Source organism: Lagopus leucura, unplaced genomic scaffold (assembly GCF_019238085.1).
Source record: "Lagopus leucura isolate 7727_CA_CO unplaced genomic scaffold, USGS_WTPT01 Super-Scaffold_100040, whole genome shotgun sequence".
In the NCBI taxonomy this organism is placed as follows: domain Eukaryota; kingdom Metazoa; phylum Chordata; class Aves; order Galliformes; family Phasianidae; genus Lagopus; species Lagopus leucura.
In genome coordinates, this window is record NW_024962289.1 from 1618116 (window position 1) to 1640981 (window position 22866).

The 22866-nt window shown below is 52.7% G+C and overlaps 1 protein-coding gene across 4 annotated transcripts in view; it reads right to left on the bottom strand.

Moving 5' to 3' along the window:
- The window catches only part of SEPTIN9 (septin 9), a 95373-nt gene that overhangs the window by 48467 nt on the left and 24040 nt on the right, over positions 1-22866 (bottom strand). The window contains exon 1 of one of the 4 annotated variants that reach the window (XM_042883822.1): positions 19082-19135. The exons of 2 other annotated variants lie outside the window; for them this stretch is intronic. In XM_042883822.1, the coding sequence (XP_042739756.1) occupies positions 19082-19103 (22 nt within the window). In that variant the 5' untranslated portion in view covers positions 19104-19135. Of the gene's footprint in view, positions 1-18643; positions 18754-19081; positions 19136-22866 lie in introns of those variants that run through there. One more of the 4 variants, XM_042883820.1, reaches the window with a different exon arrangement.

The following is a 22866-nucleotide window of genomic DNA, read 5'->3' on the forward strand; positions in this document are numbered from 1 at the left end:
CCCCGCCCGCCCCCGCCGCACACTGGCTGCCGCCCGCGCCCGTCACCGCGCCGCGCCCCGAGCGGAGCCGAGCCGGGTTGTGGGTACGGAGCGCAGCGGTAAGCGGGGTCCTGTCCGGGTGCCTTCCAACTTCACACTCTCGGTGCGGATGGGATAAAACCATCAGCGTGACGCCCCGGAGCAACCCGAAGTAATGCGCTGCACCGCTGACGCTCTCAAGGATCAGCGAGCTCAAGTCGATTGCATTCTTGCAACCCTTCTCGTATTTAAGGAGGAAATCCTTTACGCAGAGGCGGTGAGGCCCCGGCACTGCCCACAGGCTGTGCTGCCCCATCCCTGGAGGTGCCTGAAGACGTGGAGGGGGAGCTGAGCTGCCGCCGGCCCATGGCAGGGGCTGGAACTGGGTGGTCTTTAAGGTCCCCAACAAACCATCACTTCTTGAACCATAAAGAAAAGTTATGCAAAACAGCGGTACTGCTGCTGTCTATTTCTGCAGAAAGTGTGTGTTTCATCACTTCTGCCGTACTTTGAATTGTACAGCCTTCCCACTGCCAGTCTGCAAACACCACAGGCTTCCCAATAGCACATGTGACCCAGAGCACGAAACCAATGGCACCGATTTCCCAGACTCCAAAAACTGCAGACTAAAAATAATAATAATAAAGCTGAGCAGAAAGCTCTCCTGACCTAGATTTTACATACAGTTAATAGCTTGAGGTTTTAATATATTATTTTAAAACACAAAAACTGCTTAGCTAGTCCGGAGAATGCATCTTTAATACATAAGTATCGAGTTCTAAAGGTAGGGGCAGTGGTTTTCCTCCTGCTCTTCACAAAAAGCACTCTGCTCACACAGCAACGGCAGAAACCAACACACCACAACAGTGCAGAGCAGTTTGCACCTCCGTGCACGGAAATATCAATGCCTCGTCGTGTGATGCAGCATCTGTACAGACAGCAGCTCTGGGCTTCCTAAAGGAGAGCACAAGACCCAGCCTGGGCTGAGCCTGCAGCTCTCGTGGTGCCAGGTCTGTGCTGGTCCCACGGTGCCCATTGCTGGCTGAGCCACACCGCCAGCATTGATTTTCAGCAGAAAGAGGTTTTCTTTCTCTCTTGTCAAGTGCAAGGTCACACCCGCAACCCATTCCAAGCAAGCAGAGATGCAGATGTCAATACTTCACCTTAGTTACTCTGCAAAGCAAAAAGCTGCTGTGGTAGAAATGGGTGATGAGTCCCTTTGCTGGAGCTGAACTATTGAGATCGGGTTATTAAGGATCATTGATCCCTGGTTCACTGTCATTCAGAGTGTAAAATGGGGGAAAAAAAAGGCAAAATAAGAAAGACAAACTAAAAATCAATATGGTAAGCAAGAAAAAACAGTTTCTATGTCAACGTTAAGAAGAATCAAGCAGCACATTTGTGATTTCAGAGTCTGCCCACCTCCATAGCTCCCATGAGGTTCAGAAGTAGACCCAGTGTTGGAGGTTGGTGGGCCTCCCTGCACTACATCATGTGGGGAACAGTGAGGGTCTGTGATGGAGTCCACCAGAGGCAATGAGAAGTGAACTGCTGGAAGAAAAAATGATTGTGTGGTTGATTTGGAGCAGTGAGTGCCCCAGTGCCAGGGGTTGGACTTGGAAAGATGTGAAGAAGCTCAGAGCTTCTACAGAAGAGTTTGGGCATTTTGCATTAGTGGATGCCTCCCTCTGTGTATCCCAAGGATGGATGATGCTATCACCATGGATCTAACCTGTGCTGTTAATGAAGGTTTTGTGAATCAACAGACCTGGAGAAGAGTCCCAAGAAGCAAGAAATCCTGACCATAAGAGTCCATGTTCATTAAAAACAGCTGCCAGGAGGGGATGTATTGCACCCACATGCACGTAAGGCACGGAAAGGGGGGAGTGAGATGGAAAAGTACAGCAACGAATAACAAGAATATCCAGAGTTCTTGCAGTAAATATTTGAAGCAGGAAGGTATGTAAACAGCTTACCCCAGTGCACAGCTCCCCTTGGGGAGCTCAGCATACCCTTCTCTCTCCTTTCTGCACCTTCATCTGGCTCAGACACTGGCACAGATTTTATGGAACCAAAAAATCACTCTCCTATCCAGGCCACAGCTAAGAACCAAATGCCAAGTCACTGAGTTTGCTAGCTACATCCAGAACCCAAGAGCTTGTGTTGAGCTGCAGTGCTGCTCCCAGAAAGGCAGACATCCAGCCCAGATGGATGGAGCACCACTGGTTCCCTGCACTTTGTGTCTGGAGCTCCTCATCAGGCTGGATATTAGCAAAAATTTCTTCTTGAGAAGAGTGATGAGTGGGCTGTCCAGGGAGGTGGTGGGGTCACTGCTCCTGGAGGTATACCCAGAGAAGGGTAGATGACACACTGAGTGGTATGATTTAGTGGTATGGTGGTGATGGGCTGATAGCTGGACAAGATGCTGTTGTACAAACCATTGGTTGCAGGAGGATGAAAAAAATGGCTTTGCTCACAGTGTGTGATAGCAACCTGTGTCCTATACAGCCCACATCACTGCAGGCACCGACTGCCCAGCCCTTCTCTCCACCATCTCTCTGCCATTCTGATGAGCAGTCAGCTTCCTGCAAAGTTGCTTTGCTGGCCCCCAAGTGGTTTCCTGTCCCTGAAAATGCAGCTGATGAGATCACTGGCTTGTAGACACCCAGCTAAAAGTGGCACAATGCCATAAGAGCTGGAAGAAACCTGGGCTCTTATCACCACCACTGTCCTGATGCTGGGTCTGAGGGACCACAATGTTCATCAATGCAGAAAAGACCTACAAAATCACCTCAAGGAGGAAAAGCCTCAAGACAGAGAACATCCTAAGGAGATAGAAGGCATCAGCATTAGAAGGACCCTCACCAAGACAGGCTGAGGCAGAAAGGGGACTTTCCTATCCACTCATATTAACCAGCACTGTGCAGTCTGCTTGCAGGCTGCTACAAAAGCATTCTTTCTGGCAGATTTTCTTCCTCCTACAAGTCAGGGTTTTTCTGAGCAGCTCTTATCAGACCCACAATCTGCTGCAGTCATGAGCGTCAGACCCGGTGAGACGAGGTGCCATGAGTCACTGTGGCTGCGAGAACCAAATGATCCAGCTCACAATAGCAAGTCATTCATCCCAGCATCTTCCTCTTCCACCTCCTCCTTTAATTAGCAAACAGAACTCTTTATGAGTCTAGCTGCTTCTAATGAAATGCTTTGAGACTTACTGACCGAAAGTACAGCATAGATGGTTCATAATAGTATTTAGCTGCTCCCAATGTCTCTATTGAAAACCCAATGCCTTTTCTTGCTGCCCATGGTGGATGTACCCCCTGCCCAGCATGTGGCTGCTGGCACACATGCAGCACCAGTGCGGGATAACTGCAAATGTGCATAAATAAAGGCACAGCAAACCATACAAAGCACGTTTTGAAGGTGAGGGAAACGAGAAGTCACACTGTTCTAAGAAAGAGAATGTTTAAAAAAGAGAGAAAAAAAGAGAAAAAAAAAAAGAAAACAAACAGAAAGCAGAAAAAGAAGATAAAAGAAACAAAGCAGAAGGCTGTTGCAATGACCTTCCTTTCCACTCGTGCTCCTTGCAGCTTCTGAGATTCTACACCTCTGCCCCAACACACTTTTGTTCCAAATCCACCAGGAAAAGTCATAACAATCCTTATGGGTCCCTTCCAAGTCGGGATAGCCTGTGATGCTGTGAACACCATTTTAGAGGTGGAGAAACTGAGGCACACAGCATCCACCTTGGTGAGAAGGCTGCAGGAGGACAGGGCCAGGCTGTGGTGCTGCTTGGGTGGTGGCAGTGTGATGGGACTGTGGGGATGGACAGGAAACACAGACGCCGTTCCCATCACCTCTGCCCGTGCTTTCATGGGGATGACACGTGAACTCAGCCCTGCTGATGACGCAGGAAGTGTCATGAAAAATGCTCTTTCCCAGATTCAGACCCTTCCTGCTTCCAATGCAGTAGGAAGCAGAGTGAGGACGGCCGTATTTCAGTGCTGGTCACACATCTCTTCCTCTGTAAGGAAACCTGCTTCATGGGAAAGGCTTAAAACCGTAGCGCAGGTTTGCTGATTTGAGGCTGCTGGACAATTGGCTGGTTTGCTGGGTGAAGGAAATGCAGCCAGACATCATCTTCTGGTGCACAAAAAGAGCTGAGAGACACTGAAGGCTGAAAAACAGGAATGGGTGAAACCTGGAAGGAGTGACTGAAGGACAGTGCCTAAAGGCTTTTAATGCTCTTTGCTCATGATAGGAGCGAACCACAGGAAGGACATCAGTACACTGTGGGTGCCAGCATGGCCACAAGCCACCAATGCGATGCAGTAAGAGCACTCCTGAGATGAAACAAATCAGGTACTTTCAGCAGAAAAGGGGAAATCACTAATCTCAGGTCATCCTGGGCACCCAGCCTGCAGTGGAAACAAGCAGACGGGAGGGGTGGGGGGGGGTGTCAGAACATGGGGTGTCACTGCTGGAAACATCACTGGCGGATGCACCACAGGCAGAGATTGCTGTTGCCAGGGGAACAAATACACTGAATCCAAAGCCAACCCCTGGTGATGGTGTAAGCAGGTCAGTAAGAGCTGCAGGCTGGAAATGAGAAGGTATTAACAGGCAGCAATGGGAGCAACGATGGGACTTGCATGATATGAAGGGGTAAAAAGTCATGCAGGTATCAAGGTGGGGCACAGCTGCTCCTTGGAGAATGCAGTGTGATGCAGCAGGGCAGAGAGGGGCTCTGGGCTGTCCCCAATGCAGCAGACAGGGAAATGAAGGGAAACATGGCTCGTGTTGGTTAAAGGACAGTGAATGCCTTCATGGGAAGCACGTTCTGTCATTGGAGACACTCACGGTCAGTCTGGACAGAGCTCTGAGCACCTGATCAGGTATCCCTGTTCACTGCAGGGAGTGGGATCAGATGGCCCTTAAGGCTCCCTTCCAACTCAAACCATTCTATGAATTGCATCTGATTGAACCTCAGGCAGCCACAACAGCCCCAACCTTTGCTCTTGTTGTTCATTTTCAAGTCAGACCATCTTAAGAAAATGGGAAGTGCAGTTGTTCAGGATCCAAGCAGGACCTACGTAACCTATGTCATTCAGTTATTAAGTATGGGCTTAATTCTTGTGGCACAGCACGTTTCCAACTGCAGAGCCCTCCTGCAGGGGTCTGCAGGGGAAATCACAGTGCTCACTCCCAGGCCTGGGCAGTCCCCAGCCACATGGTGGTTACATGGGATAAGGGGGAGATGAGCATCAGCTGGGATCTCAAATCCTTATTCCTGAAAATTTCCCATTAATCCTTAATTAGGAACTCAGCACCCAGGACATCAATCCTGTGCGTTGCAGCCAGGCTCTCCTGTGACCATGGCAGAGAGAGGTGTGTGAGCACACACACCTCTGCTTCTTTCAGCTGCCTGCTCGCAACCTTTTCAACCCCAAACTTCCCAGCCATAAATACACCAGCTAATGGCAGGAAACTTGCTTTTCTTAATACTTCTCCCTTGCTTCCCAGTGGGCCGTTTCCAGCAGCTCTCACTCCCTGCACCAGCCCCCGGTTACTTCTCCTGGCTCTGAGATATTTCAAGCACGCAGTGAAATCCGCAGCAGCACAAAAGCCCTAAAAACCCAAAGCAATGGTCCAGGAAGCACCACGGACTGGGCTGCAGGGTAACGGTGGCCCCTCTTCTCCCTTTTTACCATCAAAGATTTCATTATTATTATTCTTTGTGGACAGAAAGCAGCTCGATAAGAACAATTCCCACAGCAGCTGCAGCCCCACACCCACTCAGCTTCCTCCGGGAGCTCCCGCACGGCACTGAGACAGGGAAGGAAACGAGGGCAGGCGGAGGGGAGCGAAGGGAAAACCAACATCACTTTCCTTTGAAAATGATGTGGAACAGCCGCTGAGCCCCCCTGGGAGCACTCAGCACCGGCAGCCCCAAAGTTGTAATGCAGATGCAGTGATCCACATCCACACCACACCGAGCACCGCCAGCGGTTCTCCTGTTCTTCCAGCCAGCAGCCATGGACGTAGGGCACAAGGACCCCTGCAAAACCACTACAGAACCTCCTCCCTCTCCACAGGGATGAGAATTATTGCTGATAATGCCTCTCCTGTGTCATCGCTGCAGCTGATGCTATTGGATGGCTAGGGAACCCGCATCTCCACACTGCAAGAATTGCTCAGCACAGACAGCTCAGCCAGGGGCACACACAAAATTAGGTAAGATCAGCCCATAACAAGCTCCTGGGCTACGGGGGTGCAAATGGGAAAGAGAGGACTCACCTCACCTATCCCAGAGTACCCAAAGCTGCCTGCAGCGAGACCATGCATGCGGGCAGAGTCTGTCTTTGCTTTAATTCTAATTGCCTTCCCTTCTGCCTGGGGACCCAGAGATAGTTAGCGTGGAGCTGTGGCCAGGGCAGGACACCTGGTGCTTCCTCAGTGATGCCAGCCCCAGCGCTGCATCCCCAAGCCCCCTGGCAGCTAGCACACACAGGTGGGAGAAGTGGGGCATTTCAGCCTCCACGAGGAAGGATTCAAAAACAGTGCAGAGATCTGCTGCAGGCAGGCCAAAAGCAGCCTTCTGCCTCTCAGCGTTTGCCCTAGATGGAAAGGGGCCTGGGGGCTGAGCACCAGCTCAGCGAGGCGGCACGCAGCCAGCCAGGAGCAGGGGGGGGGAACAGCTCTGCTTCAGAGTGAGGGAGGAGGGGGGAAGTTCCCTGCAGGGAGACCCCAGCAGAGGGCTGGGGAAATTCTGGGGAGGTACTGAGCAGGGGGCCCAGGGTTGGGGCAGGCTGGAGGCTCTCCAAGCAGCACATTGCCATCCGGACATGCACCTGGGCAGGATGGGATGGCTGCGGGTGTCAGCTCCCATTTGGCTTCACGAGGTGTTGTCACAATGTGAACTCTGGACAGGAAAAGGCTCTGTTCATCCGCTGCGAGGTCCAGTCCTGCCCAGGGCTGGGCAGGCTCCCATGCAGTGACACTGCAGGGCTGTGTTATCTCTACCTGCACACTGTCCAAACTCTGCTCACACCCCTGACACCAGCAGGGAAAAGGGAGGGTCCAAATGCTGCCATCACACTCAGAAATGAATCAATGCGAGTTCTTAGGATACTTGCACACTGCATTTGCTCTGTCCGTAAGCTGAAGGGATAGTGTTATTCCCAGACATGTAATAATGGGGCAGACCAGTCACAGAACCACAGAAACATCAAGGTTGGAAAAGACCTACAAGATCATCCAGTCCAACCATCCACCTATCACCAATAGTTCTCACTAAACCACGTCCCTCAACACAAAATCCAAACGTTCCTTGAACACCTCCAGGGTCGGTGAGTCCACCTCCTTCCTGGGCAGCCCATTCCAGTGCCTGACCACTCTTTCAGAGAAGCAGTATTTCCTAACGTCCAGCCTAAATCTCCCCTGGCGCAGTTTGAAGCCATAAGATGACATATATTAAAACAAGAGAATAAATGGCCAGAACTGAGCTGAGCTTCTGCATACCTTCTAAAAATGCTTCAAGGGATGGAATACCTCTGCGACAAGGGCAGGCTGAGGAAGATGGGGCTGTGCAGCCTGGAGAAGGGAGGGCTCTGGGGAGACCTGGCCTCTCACTATCTCAAGGGCAGCAATAAGAGAGAAGGGGACACACTCTTTAGCAGAGTCTGTCGTGATAGGACAAGGGGAAATGGTTTCCAACTAAAAGAGGGCAAACTCAGACTGGATGTAAGGAAGAAGTTTTTACACCACGGGCAGTGAGGCAGTGGCACAGGTTGCCCAGAGAGGAGATGGTGCCCCATCCCTGCAGACAGCCACTGTCAGGAGATGGGCTGTGAGCACTGATGGAGCTGTGGGTGTCCTTGCTCAGTGCAAGGGTGGCCTTTAGGGATTCCTTCCAACTCCAGCCATTCTGTGGTTCTATGACCATTGGGACAAAAAGGTACCCAGTTGGTCGCCATCAGTCTGCAGGCAGAGTTAAGGCACACAGGAATCAGAGCTCTGGGACAGGGATGGCTCCGGCCACACAGGATACCTCCTTCACCACCTGAGGAGAGCTTCTGGCAGCGCAGCAAAAGAAGCATTTAGTAAAGCTACAGACTCACTTGGAAAATCTTGAGGACGATGAGCTATTTTGCAGCCAAGCTTCATATAAACACATTGATAACGATGTCAGCATTGGGGCTGGTGATGAATATGGCTGCACGGCAACAACAGCCCTCTCTGTCTGCTCCAAGAAAGCCTCTTTCTTGCCACGCACATGTTTAATCCATGATCGGTGTCCGCTGCCAGCCACATTCACACCTCCATCTGCTCACCTCATATATCTGCTACATATCCCAAGATTAGTTGGAGCACAGGCAGAAATGCACAGCTCGCTTGCAAATTCTACTCTGTTATGTGCTGCCTGCACTTTGCAGAAGCCCCCAACCTGACTACACCTGGACATGATGATGATGCTAACATAGCCTGAGGTCGTGACAGCATCCCAGGTCAGACGTGAGCAATAGCTTTGGTATTTGCAGCTCTGGGAGCCTCATCTGACTTTAAGTCCTATTTCTGCACCTGATGTGGGGGATGCAGCTGCACCCTGCAGCCAGTTTGGGCAGACAGCCCAGGGGACATCCCACCACCAAAGCCAATGTCACCTCTTGCTCACAGAAACCCCACTGTACCCCTCTCCCTGCACCACGTCCTGACACCAACACCATTCTAGCAGAGGAGATGCCAGCAGAAGATGAACTCCTGATAAACACGCTTGGGAAGATGCTTTGCTAAGTTCAAAGAAACAGCCATTGCTGCTCAGTTGCGGCCACCACCCTCGACCCTGCAGACACGCTGGTCAGCTTCAACCTGCCACGGTTCTCATGGTCATCCCTGTGTAACAATTAACTTTTTATTAAAACCACGGAGCAAGCACTCCAAAGCATAATGAGTGCTCATGCTGCTTTCCACAGCTGGGATCTGTACAAGCCCTGCAAAGCCTCCCCTACCCGCTTGCAAGGCACAAAAGCGTGGGAGTCGAACAAGGATCAGTATTATCCACTAAACCACAGGATGAGCTTGCAGGAACTGGCAGCCTGGATGGCTTCCAGCAGCTAAAGAAGGCAATAGTCCAGCCCCGTTCTCGCACGCCAGCAATGCCGAGTATCTGTGTTCTTAAGAATGTGAAGACAAGCCGTCCCCATCCCCATCCCATCCCCAGCCATCTCCCCCAGCACGCCCCTCACAGCGCTAGCAAACAATTCTCTCAATTTTCCTGAATTAGGCATTTAAAAGGGACGTTACATGCAGTGCTTTCCTTCTATGTCTAGCAGCCTTTAGCTAATAAGGAGAAGAGCTGGCAAAACTCAAGGAAGGCTGGCAAGGAATAAAGCAAAATAAAAATCTCATCTTGTAAGGAGACAGCAAGTGGAACTGGGCACAAGCACTAAGGAGAGGCACAGCCAGGGTCTGTTGGGAAGGTCTCAGTGCTCTGTGTGTAAGAAGGATGAGTAACGGGGTGAATAGGGCTTCTTGCAGCCAGAATCGTTCCAGACCAGACACAGTGAAGGTGTCCATGCTGGCTGGGGCTTCCTGCTCAGCTCCCAGAGCTGGGGACCTTTTTGTATGTCTCATACTTTACAAGACTGTAACTGTCTTTCAGCCACGTTGAAAGCCAGACAGGATTGCCTATCTTCTTCCCATCACCAGGGCTCCCCCAGCCCACACCAGCACCGGAGGATGAATTTCCTGCCCCAGCAGTCAGACCTGTTAGGCACTCAAGGCGTGCTTGGACTGCATTCCCCTTGGGTGCCTCTCACTGCCAGGTCACTGGGACAGCCAGGCATCACCCAGCAGCTTCACAGAGCCAAGGGTCACATAGTGGACAACAAAATCTCCAAGCCTGGCAATAAAAACACCCCTCGATGCATTATCTGTGCTGTGCTGCCTTTCCCTTCCGATCTTCACACCCAGATCTGGGAGTTCCTCACAGCCAAGCCCGCTCAGAGCCAGAGCTTTCTCAACTTGAGAGCCAAGAAGAGCCCCCTAGGATTACAGCTTGTTGCTCTATTCGTTGTCAGAAAAGCACAGTGTGTCAAAAATCCCTAGAAGGGCAAGGGGCCATTATTTATGAACCAGATTTATTGTCACCCTCCTTCCCCAGGGCCCCTGGAAACACATTCCATGTCTCAGAGTGCCCTGGCTTTGAGGCAAGCCCACGGAACGCAGCTCCTCGAAGCCCATGTCCTGCTTCCCTGCTCCACCCAGCCCTGGGAGCTCCCAGAGGTGGGGCATCCTTCTCTGCCTGCCAGCATGGAGATAAACACCACTCCTACGCTTCCATGGAGAGGAAAAACCTGAGCATGGTGCCTTTGGTCCACGCAAAATGAATGGAGAGGGCCGTGATGGGGGTATTTTTGGTGGCTGAAGTGATGGACAGGCTTGCTTGAAAACACTCCTACCCACATATCAGCCACAGCCTCAGCCAGCAGTGGATTTATTTCTATTTCTTTGCGTCTAGGCAGAGAGATGCTAAACTGGTAGTTGTTTAAAATACACTAGTTTGGAGGAGCAGTGCTCTGAAGTTCAACTCAGCACACAATGTGAACTCCTCCTCGAGTTCAGACAGCTTCTGCCCCCTGAAGCTATCCCTAGTTCTACACCACTGTGCCCCAAGGGTTTTAAGCCAGAAGCTGTAAGATGTGCTGGTAAAAGCTTTCACTTCAGATACACTTGTACATCAGCAGGCAGCACTTTTTATTTCATGGGAAATTCTATCAGCCAGGGACTTCTGACACAGCACCGGATTTCCCATTACTGGCACTACTCAATGCTTGCTGCTGTCAGGGCACAGAGGGTCTCCAACCAGAACCAGAGCACCAGAGGCTGTCCAGAGAGCTGCAGCCTTGCATGAAGGAATCCCTGGAGGAAAAGGGGTGAGTTGCTGGGTTTGGGTGGTTACTTGGTGCTGCTGAGGGCTGTGCTGTCTGCACATTGCTCATGCTCCCTGAGTATCTGCATCACCCTAAAAGCAGAGCAAACCTCCCCCCTGCAGGGGCACCTTGTAGAGCTGGGGAGCAGAGCTCTGCCAGCAATGGATCGAGGTCTGAGCTCTGCTGGGAGGAAACGAGAGGAGTGGGAGGAAGGCAACAAGCCAAAAAAGGGAGAGTTCAGTGTGAGCCCCACTCCTACTGCTGCAAAGCACTCTGATGGTTCTCCTGCCTCTCACATCTGGTTTTCCCAATAAACGTGCTTCATCTTTCCATCCCCCAGCTCAGAGCAGCCCGCAGCTCTCCAGCCATGCAGCTCCTCGCTCCACTTCAGCCATTATGACCCACATTGCCCACTCTCAGTTGTCCCCTTTCCCCGCACCCGTGCCTGCTCAGCTCCTCATTAGTGCAGGCAAGATTAGGTTTCTTCTCCAGCTGCAGGCAAACGGCCCCATTTCTGAGCTGTCTCCAGACCCTGCAAGCAGGGAAGTTTCCCTTCTTCCAAAATACAGCCATTGTCTCAATGGCAGGGACACAGCCATGTGTTGGTGTGGTTGGCAATGGCACAGCCACAGCAGCTGCCATGGATCTACACATAGCTCCTAGGCAAGAAAGCAGCAACAGAAGCAAGCACAGAACACCAGAAGTGGATCTTACCCAGTTTGGGGACTGACTATGGGATAAAAGGCCATGGGTGTCCCCAGGGGCAAAGGGACACAAGCTGGGCTCCAGCACAGCCCTTCTGCAGAAATCCAAGCATTGCTGCAGTGCTCAGCCCCTGTGTGGGGGGCAGTGCAGAGGGAAGGGTTTCCTGGTCTGTGGCCAACACTGCTGTTCCTCCTGTGAAGGATATTGCCCTCCCCAGGGTGTGTTTCATTTCAGAGCACGAGACACACAATTAATTTCCATAGTTCACTTTCCCTCTCCACCCACTGGGGATTTTTAAAGTTTTCTGGAAAACAAAATATCCCAAACACAACCAACTATCTGCTCCCCAACCTGACAGTTTCCAGGAGGGCCCTTCCCTGGAAAGCAGATGCCAACATGGGTGGCAACAAATCCCTTTTAGGCAGCCAAATTTGAGTCTAAGCAGTTCTCTTCTTGAATTGTGCAAAATAGTAAAAAAACCTTAAATATTTTATATACTGAATACCTCCTGCCTCAGTGCCCAGCAGCTCATCTGCTCTAAGGTTCTCTGCTTTGCCCCTACTCCCATACACCACTAAACACAAGCCCTCCTGATGAGTATTCCTACAAGCTTTGCTCGCTCCAGTTCCCTTTGACCTCATGGAAGCAAGAGAAGGCACAGGGAAAAGGACAGCAAGAAAGCAAAGCTGTGATGCTGTAGGATCAGGGGAAGGAGACTCAGGGTAAGAAATTCAACGGGCGCTCTGCCTGCTTCTCCTTTGTCCACCAGATGGATTTCAAGTCCAACAGGAATAAATCCCACATCCTTGCTCCTCCTCAGCATGGATGAAAAGATGGGCCCACAGGGAAGGATTCATGTCTCCAGCCCAATGCACAGCTACTGCCGAGCCCCACAGCTCAGATCAGCCCCAGCCACTGCCCCCAGCCCACGGGGAGCTCCATCCTTGCCCCACATAGGTATGCCAGCTCCTCAAATCCCCAGCTCCACAGGGACAAACCCCTCAGATCTGTTTAGCAGAGGATCACAAAGTGCTGGTCTGCCTCACGTTCCACACGGGAAGCTGGAGCCCACGTGTTAAAGGATTTACACGAAGCCACAAAACCATCTAGCAGACGAGAAGGACCCCAAACCCGTCTCCGAGCTGCCGCACCATCACTGCCTCCTGCTTCAGCCTTCATCCTGACCCATTCCGGGCTCTGCCGGTCCCCGGTCACCGCCGTGCAGCGCACACCGCCACCTAACGGCCCCGCACGGGGCACAGCGGATGGCTGCCACCAGCCCTGCGTGTCCCGGCCACACGGACGTCCCGCAAAACGAGAGCCGTGGGGATGGGGATAGAGCAACAGAGCCCCTGGAGTGAAAGGGTTGTGCCAAGGGGGGAGCTGGGGCTAGAGGCTCTGGAAGTGGCAATGGAGCTGTGAAAGGTCTGGAGCACATTTCCTATATGCAGTGGCTGAGTGAATGAGTTGCAGGGAGGGATAAGGTTTCCCCTTCTTAGTCTGGAGAAGTGGAGGCTCAGGGGAAACCTCCTTACAACTCCCTGACAGGAGGTTGTGGTGAGGTGGGGGTCGGCCTCTGCTCCCTGGAAACAGCGGTAAGATGAGATGTGATGGCCTCAAGTTGCACCAGGGGAGGATCAGGTTGGATAGCAGGAAAAAATTCTCAGAAAGAGTGGTGATGCAGTGGCACAGCTGCCCAGGGAGTGGTGGAGCCACTGTTCCTGGAGATGTCCAAGAACCTGGAGATGTGGACTGAAGGACGTGGTCAGTGGGCATGGTGGGGGTGGGCTGGGGTTGGTCGTGGTGTTATGAGAGGTCTTTTCCAGCCTTAGTGAGCCTACAATTCTATGATCCATCCTTATCCTGCCGGGAATTAGTGAGCAATCCTGCTGCCACACAGCTGCAGAGCCCACTGGGACGTGGGTAACCTGGCTGGGAGCAGTCCTGCAGTCAACACAAGGCTCCCAGGCCCTGAGCCTAGCCATGCTTCATAGCAATGCAGGTGCGAAGTGAAGCCAACCCAGGGGCTTCTGCAGGCAGCCTTTTTGCTCAGGTGCCAGAAGCAGCAGGGATTTTCTGGGGAGCTCTTTACAGTGTCCAGCTTTGCCAAGACCAACTGAAGCTACTAAATGGCCTCTTCTCTAAGGAAAACATAGCCAAATGGGTCTCCGCATTGGGAAGTGGGAGACGCATGCAGCCCTCAGCAATTCCCTTCATCTCAGTGCAGAGCATCAGGACCTTGTCTCCAGGTCGGCACCTGAAGAACTCTGATCAGAGCAGGGCTCCCTCCAGCAGTGCTGCAGCAACACCAGGAACTGAGCCGTTCTCACAGAACACTCCCAGCTCAGCACTGCCCGGCCCCAACATCCCGCCTGTGCCAGCCACTGCACCAGCATCAGGACTCAGAACCCACAGTGTGTAACCCTGGGCAGAAGGAGAATCTGAAACCAGCAAAAAACATGCCCTGCACTTACGGAAAGGAAATCCCACAAATCTCACATCCCAGGAACCACGCTTATCTCTCCAAACATCCGTTTCCCTGGGACCCAGAATTCACTCCAAGCACTACTGCTTTCGTTTATGAGGTATCTGGCAATGATGTAATCACAAAATTGACACAGAGCTGTTTATGTAGCACCAACTTCACATGGACATGGATGAGGCTTAGCAAAAAATAAAATCAAATCCACTTATAGGCTTACTGCATGATTATTGCTTGTAAAACTAATTCATTTTCTCCACCTGCAAAGCCATTTCCATTCACCCCCAGCCACAAGGCAGACACCCAAAGATCCTTCCCCAAAATCCCAGGGCAGTGGGAGCACAAGTGTGTTTTCCAATGGATACTGGGAGGAAGCAGAGCAAGTTGGACTCCATGACTCCCATGGGTCCCTTCCAACTCAGGATATTCCATGAAGCTATGAAATCCAACTGTATGAAATCTTAACCTGAGTTTTCTCAGGTCTCAGACCAGCCCTATAATGGGGCTGCAGTGCTCACAGCAGGAGGTATCACTGCTCCCTAACAAGCAATTCTATGCGTTAGTTACACGGCTCAAGCACCACGCGGAGAAGCCAACAGGACAAAGACATTGTGCTTCTGAGCTCATTAAGGCAACAGAAGACATGTGTTGACCCAGACATACTTCCCTAACTACGTACTCGCTTCTACTCAGCATTGTGGTATGCTGGACCTTGGAAGAGCCCTGACTTGCATGAGAACCGTCCTCCCTCGGCCTGGCAGCATGGGAATCGTGCTGCTGGAGGCTGTGAGCCATGCTGGGGAGCACAGGGCAGGGCAGCTCTTGCACAGGGTCAGGCACACTCAGCAGTGCACGCTGTTAGTGCACAGCCAGGCAGGAAGCGTGCCACAGCGGGCTTATATTTAACGAGGATGAGCAGTGATTCCAGCAAATGTAAAGCAGATATCAGGAAATGGATAATGCTTCATACCTTGACACGCCTCAGACAACAGCGGGAATGCACGCACCGGCCAGGATGGAGCAGGCAGCCAGGAGCAGGCTGGGAGCAGCACAGAGCGTGCTGCAAACACAGCAGTGGCAATGCTGGAGCTTGGAGGAACCCAGTGCCTTCCCCAGAGAAGGCCCTGTTTGAGGTCACAACAGGTGACAGCACCTGGGAGTGGAGGAAGGTGGGTGCTTGAAGAAGAATGCTGATGAATAAAGCTGCAGGTGGTTCACAGAATCACAGAATGGCCAGGGTTGGAAGGGACCTCAAGGATCATGAATCTCCAACCCCTCTGCCACATGCAAGCTCACCAACCTCCCCATTTAATAAATGTGGTTTTAGGAGCACATAGCAGTCAGGGACAGCATCACACACCACACACAGCAAACTACACGCGTTGGTGCTAGGCAGGAATAGGAGCAGCACCAAAAATCTTGAAGCAGAAAAGATAGCTGAAGTGATCAGAAGCAACTCCAACCCTGCTGTCCCGCTTCTCACTTTGTAAAGATTCACATTGTTAAAAGATGATAAAACAGCACGCTCTCTCCTAATGACCGTTGCATTGGACCTCTCCTTTCCTTCTGCCCAGGCACACGGTACATCCCACGTGGCTCTGAAGACCACTGAAGGTGTTCTGTCCTCATGCACTTTGTCTGAGAGCTGCTGTCTGCCTTGCTGCTCTGACCAACTATGTGCAGCAACATATGCACCATGTTACTCAAAAGCAGGTATATGCACACACAAACATGCATAGCACCCACAGGAGGTACTTTGCTTAATCAAAACGATCACCAGCAGGCTACACAGCACTTCACTTGTTCTGGAGTTGAACAGATTTCTCACAGCGTACACAGTTCTCCCAGCCTGCTTCAAGCCCTTCCTAGGACATCATTGCAATCAGGTGTTGCAATCACTGCTAGTCACTTCTACGTGCAATTATAAAGGTGGCTTTAATAGTTTACATACGAGATGGCACTTCCTTTCCCATGCACCCATCCTATATCAACACAGCAACCAGACTCTTCCTTTCCTTTTAAGAAGAAGAAAAGAGCCCCGTGGCACTAACAATTAAGGCTTTGTAGAAAGTTGTGGGCTAATGAAAACAGCCATCTGTTGGGGAAAGCTGCCCCCAGCTGAGCAGCACCCCGCTGCCACCAGAGCCATCTGGAAAGGCAGAGAGTAGGATCAGATGTGAGCGGGACTGCAGCCCCCGAGCACAGCTGTCCGGCCCCAAACCATGGGAGCAGGATGTCTGGAAACTCATTTTTGTCTTTTTAAGCAGTACTAGTTTGTGGAAATGTGTTTGAGGGGGAGTGAACCATATTGAAAGGAAAGATCAGGTTATATGAGATGTGTTTCCTATACCTGCACTCAAAGGAACCACTGGAGCCTGGTGCCTTGTTACAGGGACAGGGAAACCTCGCTGCCATGGAGCAGCTCCAGCATCACCCTGTGCACTCAGTGCCTTTACCCCAAGCGCTTGTTGTCAGCATGGGATGCTGGACCAGGGACACTGCTCCCCTCCAGGAAAGCCTGAGCTGTCCTTGTGCAGAGGAGACCCTGTGGGACGTGCTGAGCTCTTGCAGCTGTGGGAAAACAGCCCTCAAAGAGGAGAAAGGCCCAATTCCCACCCGCCCCGAGGTGCCCTCACCCCATCCGGCAGCAATACAGTCAGCCCAAGTCAGCTCTTCCCACCCACAGCAGAGTACTAATTAAAAGCATGCTCAGAGCCAGAGCAGTGACGAACGCAGCCCCCAGCACTGCACAAATCTGCTTTCATCTGAGTCATGTTTCAGTTTAGTCACTGAGGCCGGAGTGCTGCTGCACTGGGGGCAGTGCTGGCCTGGCCATGTAGTGCAAGGAGCACCTTCTGAACGGGGCGAGCTGCAGCCTGTTCCTCTTCTCCCCAGTGACAGTGCAAATTTTGCAAAAAGAACCTCACTAAATCTGATTTCCTATGCCCCCATGCATGGGTTTCACATTCTTAGCAGCCCCTCTGCTGTTGCCATGCTGAGGGTCTTCCTCCACACGTCTCCCTCAGCCCCTCCAGATCAGGATAGACAGGAACAGCTCTTCTTCCCCCATCCCCCTATCCCGTATTTCATGCTGAGCCACACATCAGGAATGGTGCTGAGACAGCTGGCACATCTCTCCCATCCCGCAAGGCACGGCAGCCATGTGCCCATCCCATGCCAAGCCCTATGGGCACTGTGCCTTAGCATAAGGGCTCAGCTGTGCCTGCCCCTGTGCCTGCCCACAGCCCTGGTGGTGCCACACCAGCACCACTCACAGAAAAGCTGTTTTCAGCAAGGGACAGAGAAACACGTATGCACTTGGATATAGGCAATTTGCAAATATCACTCGTGACCCCAGAGGTGAGCATAAGCATCTTTGCACATACATGCTCACCTCAGGTCTTCCTACCGTCTACTGCTGCACTCCTGGGAGCAGTGACAGCCAGCCCAGGCACGAGGGCTCATGCTGCATGCAGCAGCTGAAGGGTGGGAGAGACCCACCTTCACCACTCCTCTGAAACAAAGAACCCCAGATCACACCATCACCCCAGAGATCAGTCTTTCTTTAAAGCCCACGTAGGGGAACCAGGGCTGCAGGGAGAACACAGCAGGAGGCGTGTGAGGCCAAACTGCAATGGGACCAAAACCACCCTGCTGTCCCTAGACCCCCCACATCCCTGCACACAGCAGCAGAGGACTTCCCAGCCTGCAGCATTGCCTCTGCCCCAGGAGCAGCTCTCAGGAATGCTTTGAAATGGCTCAAACCAGAGGAGAAAGCATGAACAAGAAAGATGAGGGACAAGGAGGCATCACCCACGCTATGCAGAAGTGGTGAGGAGCAGTGGGTGCTCCCACAGGTAAGCGCCCTTCCTGGGACCCTCCACATACACCCAGAATGGGGCCCTGCAGCTCTGCCTGGGGGTTGGCCATGGCAGCAGCTTTCTCTGGCCGCAGTTTCACTCCACCCTGGGTGAGCGTTTCCTCTCATCCCTGTGGTTTCCCTTTAGCAGCGATGCCCAGCAACTGGCTGGGAACGCCCAGCAGCAGGCTGGTGCCCGTCAGCCGTGCACGGAGCATGGACACCCACGGTGACATCCCGCTGGAGCTCCCAGCACCAATCCCTGCCCTTTGCCTTCCCTCCTTGGTCCCTGCATGGAGCCTTGCAGTGCAGCCTGCCCTATCTCCCTGCTGCTAAGAGGAAAAGGTTATGGTCACAGCCACCCTGTGCAGAAGCAGCTTGCTGAGACGCTGATGCACCCAGGAGCGCATTTTGGAAGCGCTCAGACATGCACCAGGATTTGCACGGGAGTGACTCACTCCTCTTTCAGTTCCCTCCATCCATGCCCACCCCAGCGCCTCAGGCTCCACCAGGTGAGCAGCAGCATCAGCAGCAGGATGCCTGGCGGCAGCTGGGGCCACATCCATCCCAGCCGGGCAGGCGGCAGCACAGGGCAGGCAGAGAGCTCAACCACAGCACACAGCCACACACACGCACTCAGGAGCCAACCTTCAGGGCAGAAATTCGTCTCCATGCCAAGAGCTCGGCGCTTTTCCTCCCTCTTCCCGACTGGCAGCTCGGAGCTAACAGGCTCAGCATTCATCCCCCCGCGCCGCGCGGCACATGGGAACAGAGGGGGGGGGGGGAGAGAGAAACTCAAATGAGATCCAGACTCGGAGAGCAGTTTCTTTTTTCCCCCACTCGCTCCCCCCCTGGTTTCTGTTGGAACCACCTTCTGTCTGGAGGGCTCAGGAGGAAGGGAAAAGGGGGAAGAAGAAGAAGAAAAAAAAAAGAGGCAAAAAGGAAATGTTGCAAAAAATAAATAAATAATGGAATGTGCTGAACGTGCGCTGGAGCAGGGCTGCTGCTCCTCCTGAAGTGCAGAAGCTGCTGGAAAGGTAGGAGGGCAGAGGCAGAATAGAACGTATTAAAAGATCAATAGCCTACCTGAAATCCGGTCCCTCTCCATTACTACAGGATATATTTAGCATCCGCGTGTCACGGCCGTCCCTTTTTTCGGTGGCGTCCCCTTCTTTCACCCACTCTCCCTCCCTCCTTGCCTTGCCTCCTCCTCCTCCAAAAAAAGCTCTTTGTCTGGTCTAATTTCTTCAATCTGTTGCAATCATGAATGCATCCAAATTACCACATTTCCATGTGCTGATCATATGTTTGTGCTCCAAACTGAAGTAGCTTTGTCTCTTTGAAATGAAAAGAAAGAGGAAGGGAGGAAGAGAAAGGAGGAAGAAGGAGGAAAAAGGGGGTGCATGACCCCAAAATCCTGGAACTCCCTGAAATACTCCACCAGGCACAGGAAGAATGGAAATCCCAAGTCCTCTGTGAAACAGTCTTAAAGCCACAGCTCGTGAGTGTCCGGGGGAGCACTCCGCTCTCCGCAGCTCTCTGTTAATATCCACCAGGAGATGCTTAAGGATCTTGGCTCCTCTCAATAACAGCGCCAAAAACTCATCCAGCGTCTCCAACCTCTCCCCGCTTCCCCAGCTTGATTTTGCTGCTATTTCCTCTATCCCCTCCTCCTTCCTTGGCGAGAACGTTTGCGAAGAGCAAAGCTCCTGCGCGTTCCCTCCACCCTGCCAGGTCTGAAGTTTCGATTCATGCATAAACTATTCTGCTGATGAAGGCTGACTTCATTCCCGGCGCAGCACCGCGGGCTGCTGCTGCTCTCTGCACATGTTGACCCTCCCCTGTAGCCGCCGGAGAGCTTCACGCTTGCTCCTGGCGAGGATTCCCTGCTCTGCCTTGGCAGTCCCCTCTGCACAGCCTCGATGGAGGGATGCGATGGGCCGGCCTTGCGGAAACTTCCACTTGGCCATCGGCCAGGGCAGGCAGCGGGACTGTGGCTGCAACATGGGGCTGCCCTGTGCTCCCTGTCTCCAGCCTTTGGGCACGCAGGGGGGATGCCCCCCGACTAGCCTTGGGGGTCACCGCTGCTCCTCCGTGGCCCCAAAACGCAAGGATACAGCAGATGTCCCCCTAAACGCAACACAGAACTGCTGTGGAAGATGGGGAGCACTGAGCAGTGGAGCTGACTGCCTACAGCCACCCCCTCCGTGCCACCCACCGCAAGTGCCTATTGACATCCTGTAGCCTGAGTCACCCGGCCAGATGTGAGGGCACAGCCTCTGTCCCCAGGGCCAGCCAGCAGACAAGCCAGCTGCAGCCCTCAGTTCCTTGTTGAGACACTGGAGCTCAAAGCCTGCACCTACTTTGCACTGCTTTCCAGTGGCAACGTGAGAAATCCCAGCAATCATGCGTGTTTCCCCATGGAGCAACTGATGGAGCATCGCTGTCAACAGAAGGAGGAACAAAGCACATGCTGCATGGCATCTGGCAAGCAGCACAGTCAAGCCAGCAGCAACCCTACAGATAGAAAAAGCTTAAGTGGAGGCAGCTCCAGGAAGCTCCATGCCTTAGGAAAGTTCTAATCCCCAATGGTCAGAGCTTCAGTTATTTGCTAGGCAGGAAAGCTTAGATTCCTTCCCAAATTCTTGTTCTTTCCCTATTAATGCTTTGCATGTTTCTGCCACCAGTGCCTAAGGCACTAAAGAGGGGACAATGAGCAAAACTTTCCCATGCACAGCCCAAAACCACGCTTCCTGCCCAAAACTGCAAAGGTGCCCAACACAAAGCAGGAGCCCAGAGGAGCTGCTGACCCGTGCAGCACAAAACCCAGACCTCTGCAATCACCACCATCCACAGCCCTCATGGCCGTGTGCCTTATGCCATAAGCAGGCTGACGCTGCAGAGGAAGGGAAAAACTCAGGAAGTACCAAGAAAGGAAGAAGGTGAATGGAAAGGAAGAAGGGATGGGCAGCAGGCGTGCTTCAGCCTGGGGATTTTAACCCGTCGAGAACCAGGTGAGCAGGAGCAGCAGAGTGAAAGGATCATTCCTGTAGATTGGCACAAGACAGCCAGTGAAGTGGATCCCAGTGATGATTAATGAACCTCAACTTTAATCTCATAAAACCTCAGGGTGGATGCTCTCATCCAGGCTCAAGTCCTCAAGGGAATTTTGCAGATTCCCTTTAAAGGTGCAGCCATGCTGCTCTACAGCGTGGAGCTTGGAGCTGGTAGGAGCTGCAGGCTCTGGCAGCAGCCAGGCAGCAGCGTGTAACCCAGCCCTCCTGCTGAGTGAGCTGGGAAGGCCTAGTGCTGCAAGTCGGTGCAGGGAGCAGAGCCTCAAAGTGCTCTGACAGTGGTGCCAGAGAGCTGCAGGGCCTGGAGGGGCAGGGAAACGTGGTGCGAGAGGTTCCTCACCACTCAGATTCCATTCAGTGACTAGGCAACACAGGCCTGAGCTCAAACAGCGCACGCATCTTGTCCCATCCCATGCATACTAGGGAGGAGTATATCTTTAAGAGGAGCCCTGCTCTGGCTCTCCTCTGTGCTGGCTCTCAACTTCTTTGCCTGAAAGCTTCAAACTGCCGGAAATCCCGAGCATATCCTCCCTGGGCTCTCTGCTTGTGCTTTAACACTCATGTGCTGAAGTATTAATAGCAGCTGGCAGCACAGAGTGAAAGGCGAGGCGAGGCAGGAGGACTGCTTGCTCCCTCCTGATGCACGTTAACTCTTCCAGGATCCTCAACAGATGCCGACCTGCCTGGACTGCTTGCTGCCATTGGCCCAGCCCCAGAGAGCACTCGCTTCATAGAACCATAGCATGGTTGGAGTTGGAAGGGATCCCTAAAGGCCATTCAGTCCCACCCCCTGCACTGAGCAGGAGCACCCACAGCTCCATCAGTGCTCACAGCCCATCCCCTGACCTTGGCTGTCTGCAGGGATGGGGCACCACCACCTCTCTGGGCAACCTGTGCCTCACCACCTGTGGTCTAAAAACTTCTTCCTTACATCCAGCCTAAATCTGCCTTCTTTTAGTTTGCAGTCATTTCCCCTTGTCCTATCACACAGATCCTGATAAAGACTCTGTCCCACTCTCTCTTACAGCCCTCCTTGAGATACCGAAGGCCGCTTTCAGCTCTCCCCAGAGCCCTCCCTTCTCCAGGCTGCACAGCCCCAGCCCTCAGCCAGTCCTTGTAGGGCTGTTTCATCCCTGGGAGCATTTCTGGGGCCTTCCTCTGGATGCGCTCCAACAGGTCCAAGTCTCTTTTGTGCTGAGGACTCCATGTCTGGATGCAGTGCTCCAGGTGAGGTCTCACAGCGCAGAGCAGAGGTGCAGATACCTTTCCTGACCTGCTGACCACACTGCTTTGAGTGCAGCCCAGGGTACGGTTGGCTCTCTGTGCTCCATACTTTCATCTCCAAGCTTGTATGGATAGCGGAGGTTGCTGCGACCCAGAGAAGGGCTGTGCTCCTGTCCTGCACACGGGATAAATATAGCAAGGATCAAATTGGTGCTCTCTGCCCAAGGCACAATTAGGGGTTTTGGGAAATGCCAGACACCGCCGGATGTGTGGCTGAGGAGGCTCACAGCACGCCTGTGGTGCACAGCCAGGGCTGGGGAATTTGCCTCTGCCCATGTGACGAGGGACACCGCGATGGAGGGGAAGAGGGAAAGTGGAGCAGCCATGAGCTCTGCCAACATGCCCAAGGGCAATTTGCAAATTGACATTTCAGCAACAAAAAAGATGAGGAAGAAAAACACCACGAGGAGATGCACATATCCGATGGAGAGAAATGTGACCACACAGCACAGTAGGTAGCCAGGAGTTAGCACACCCCAACCAGGCCAAGGCACACCAGTTCTCCTTCAGTTC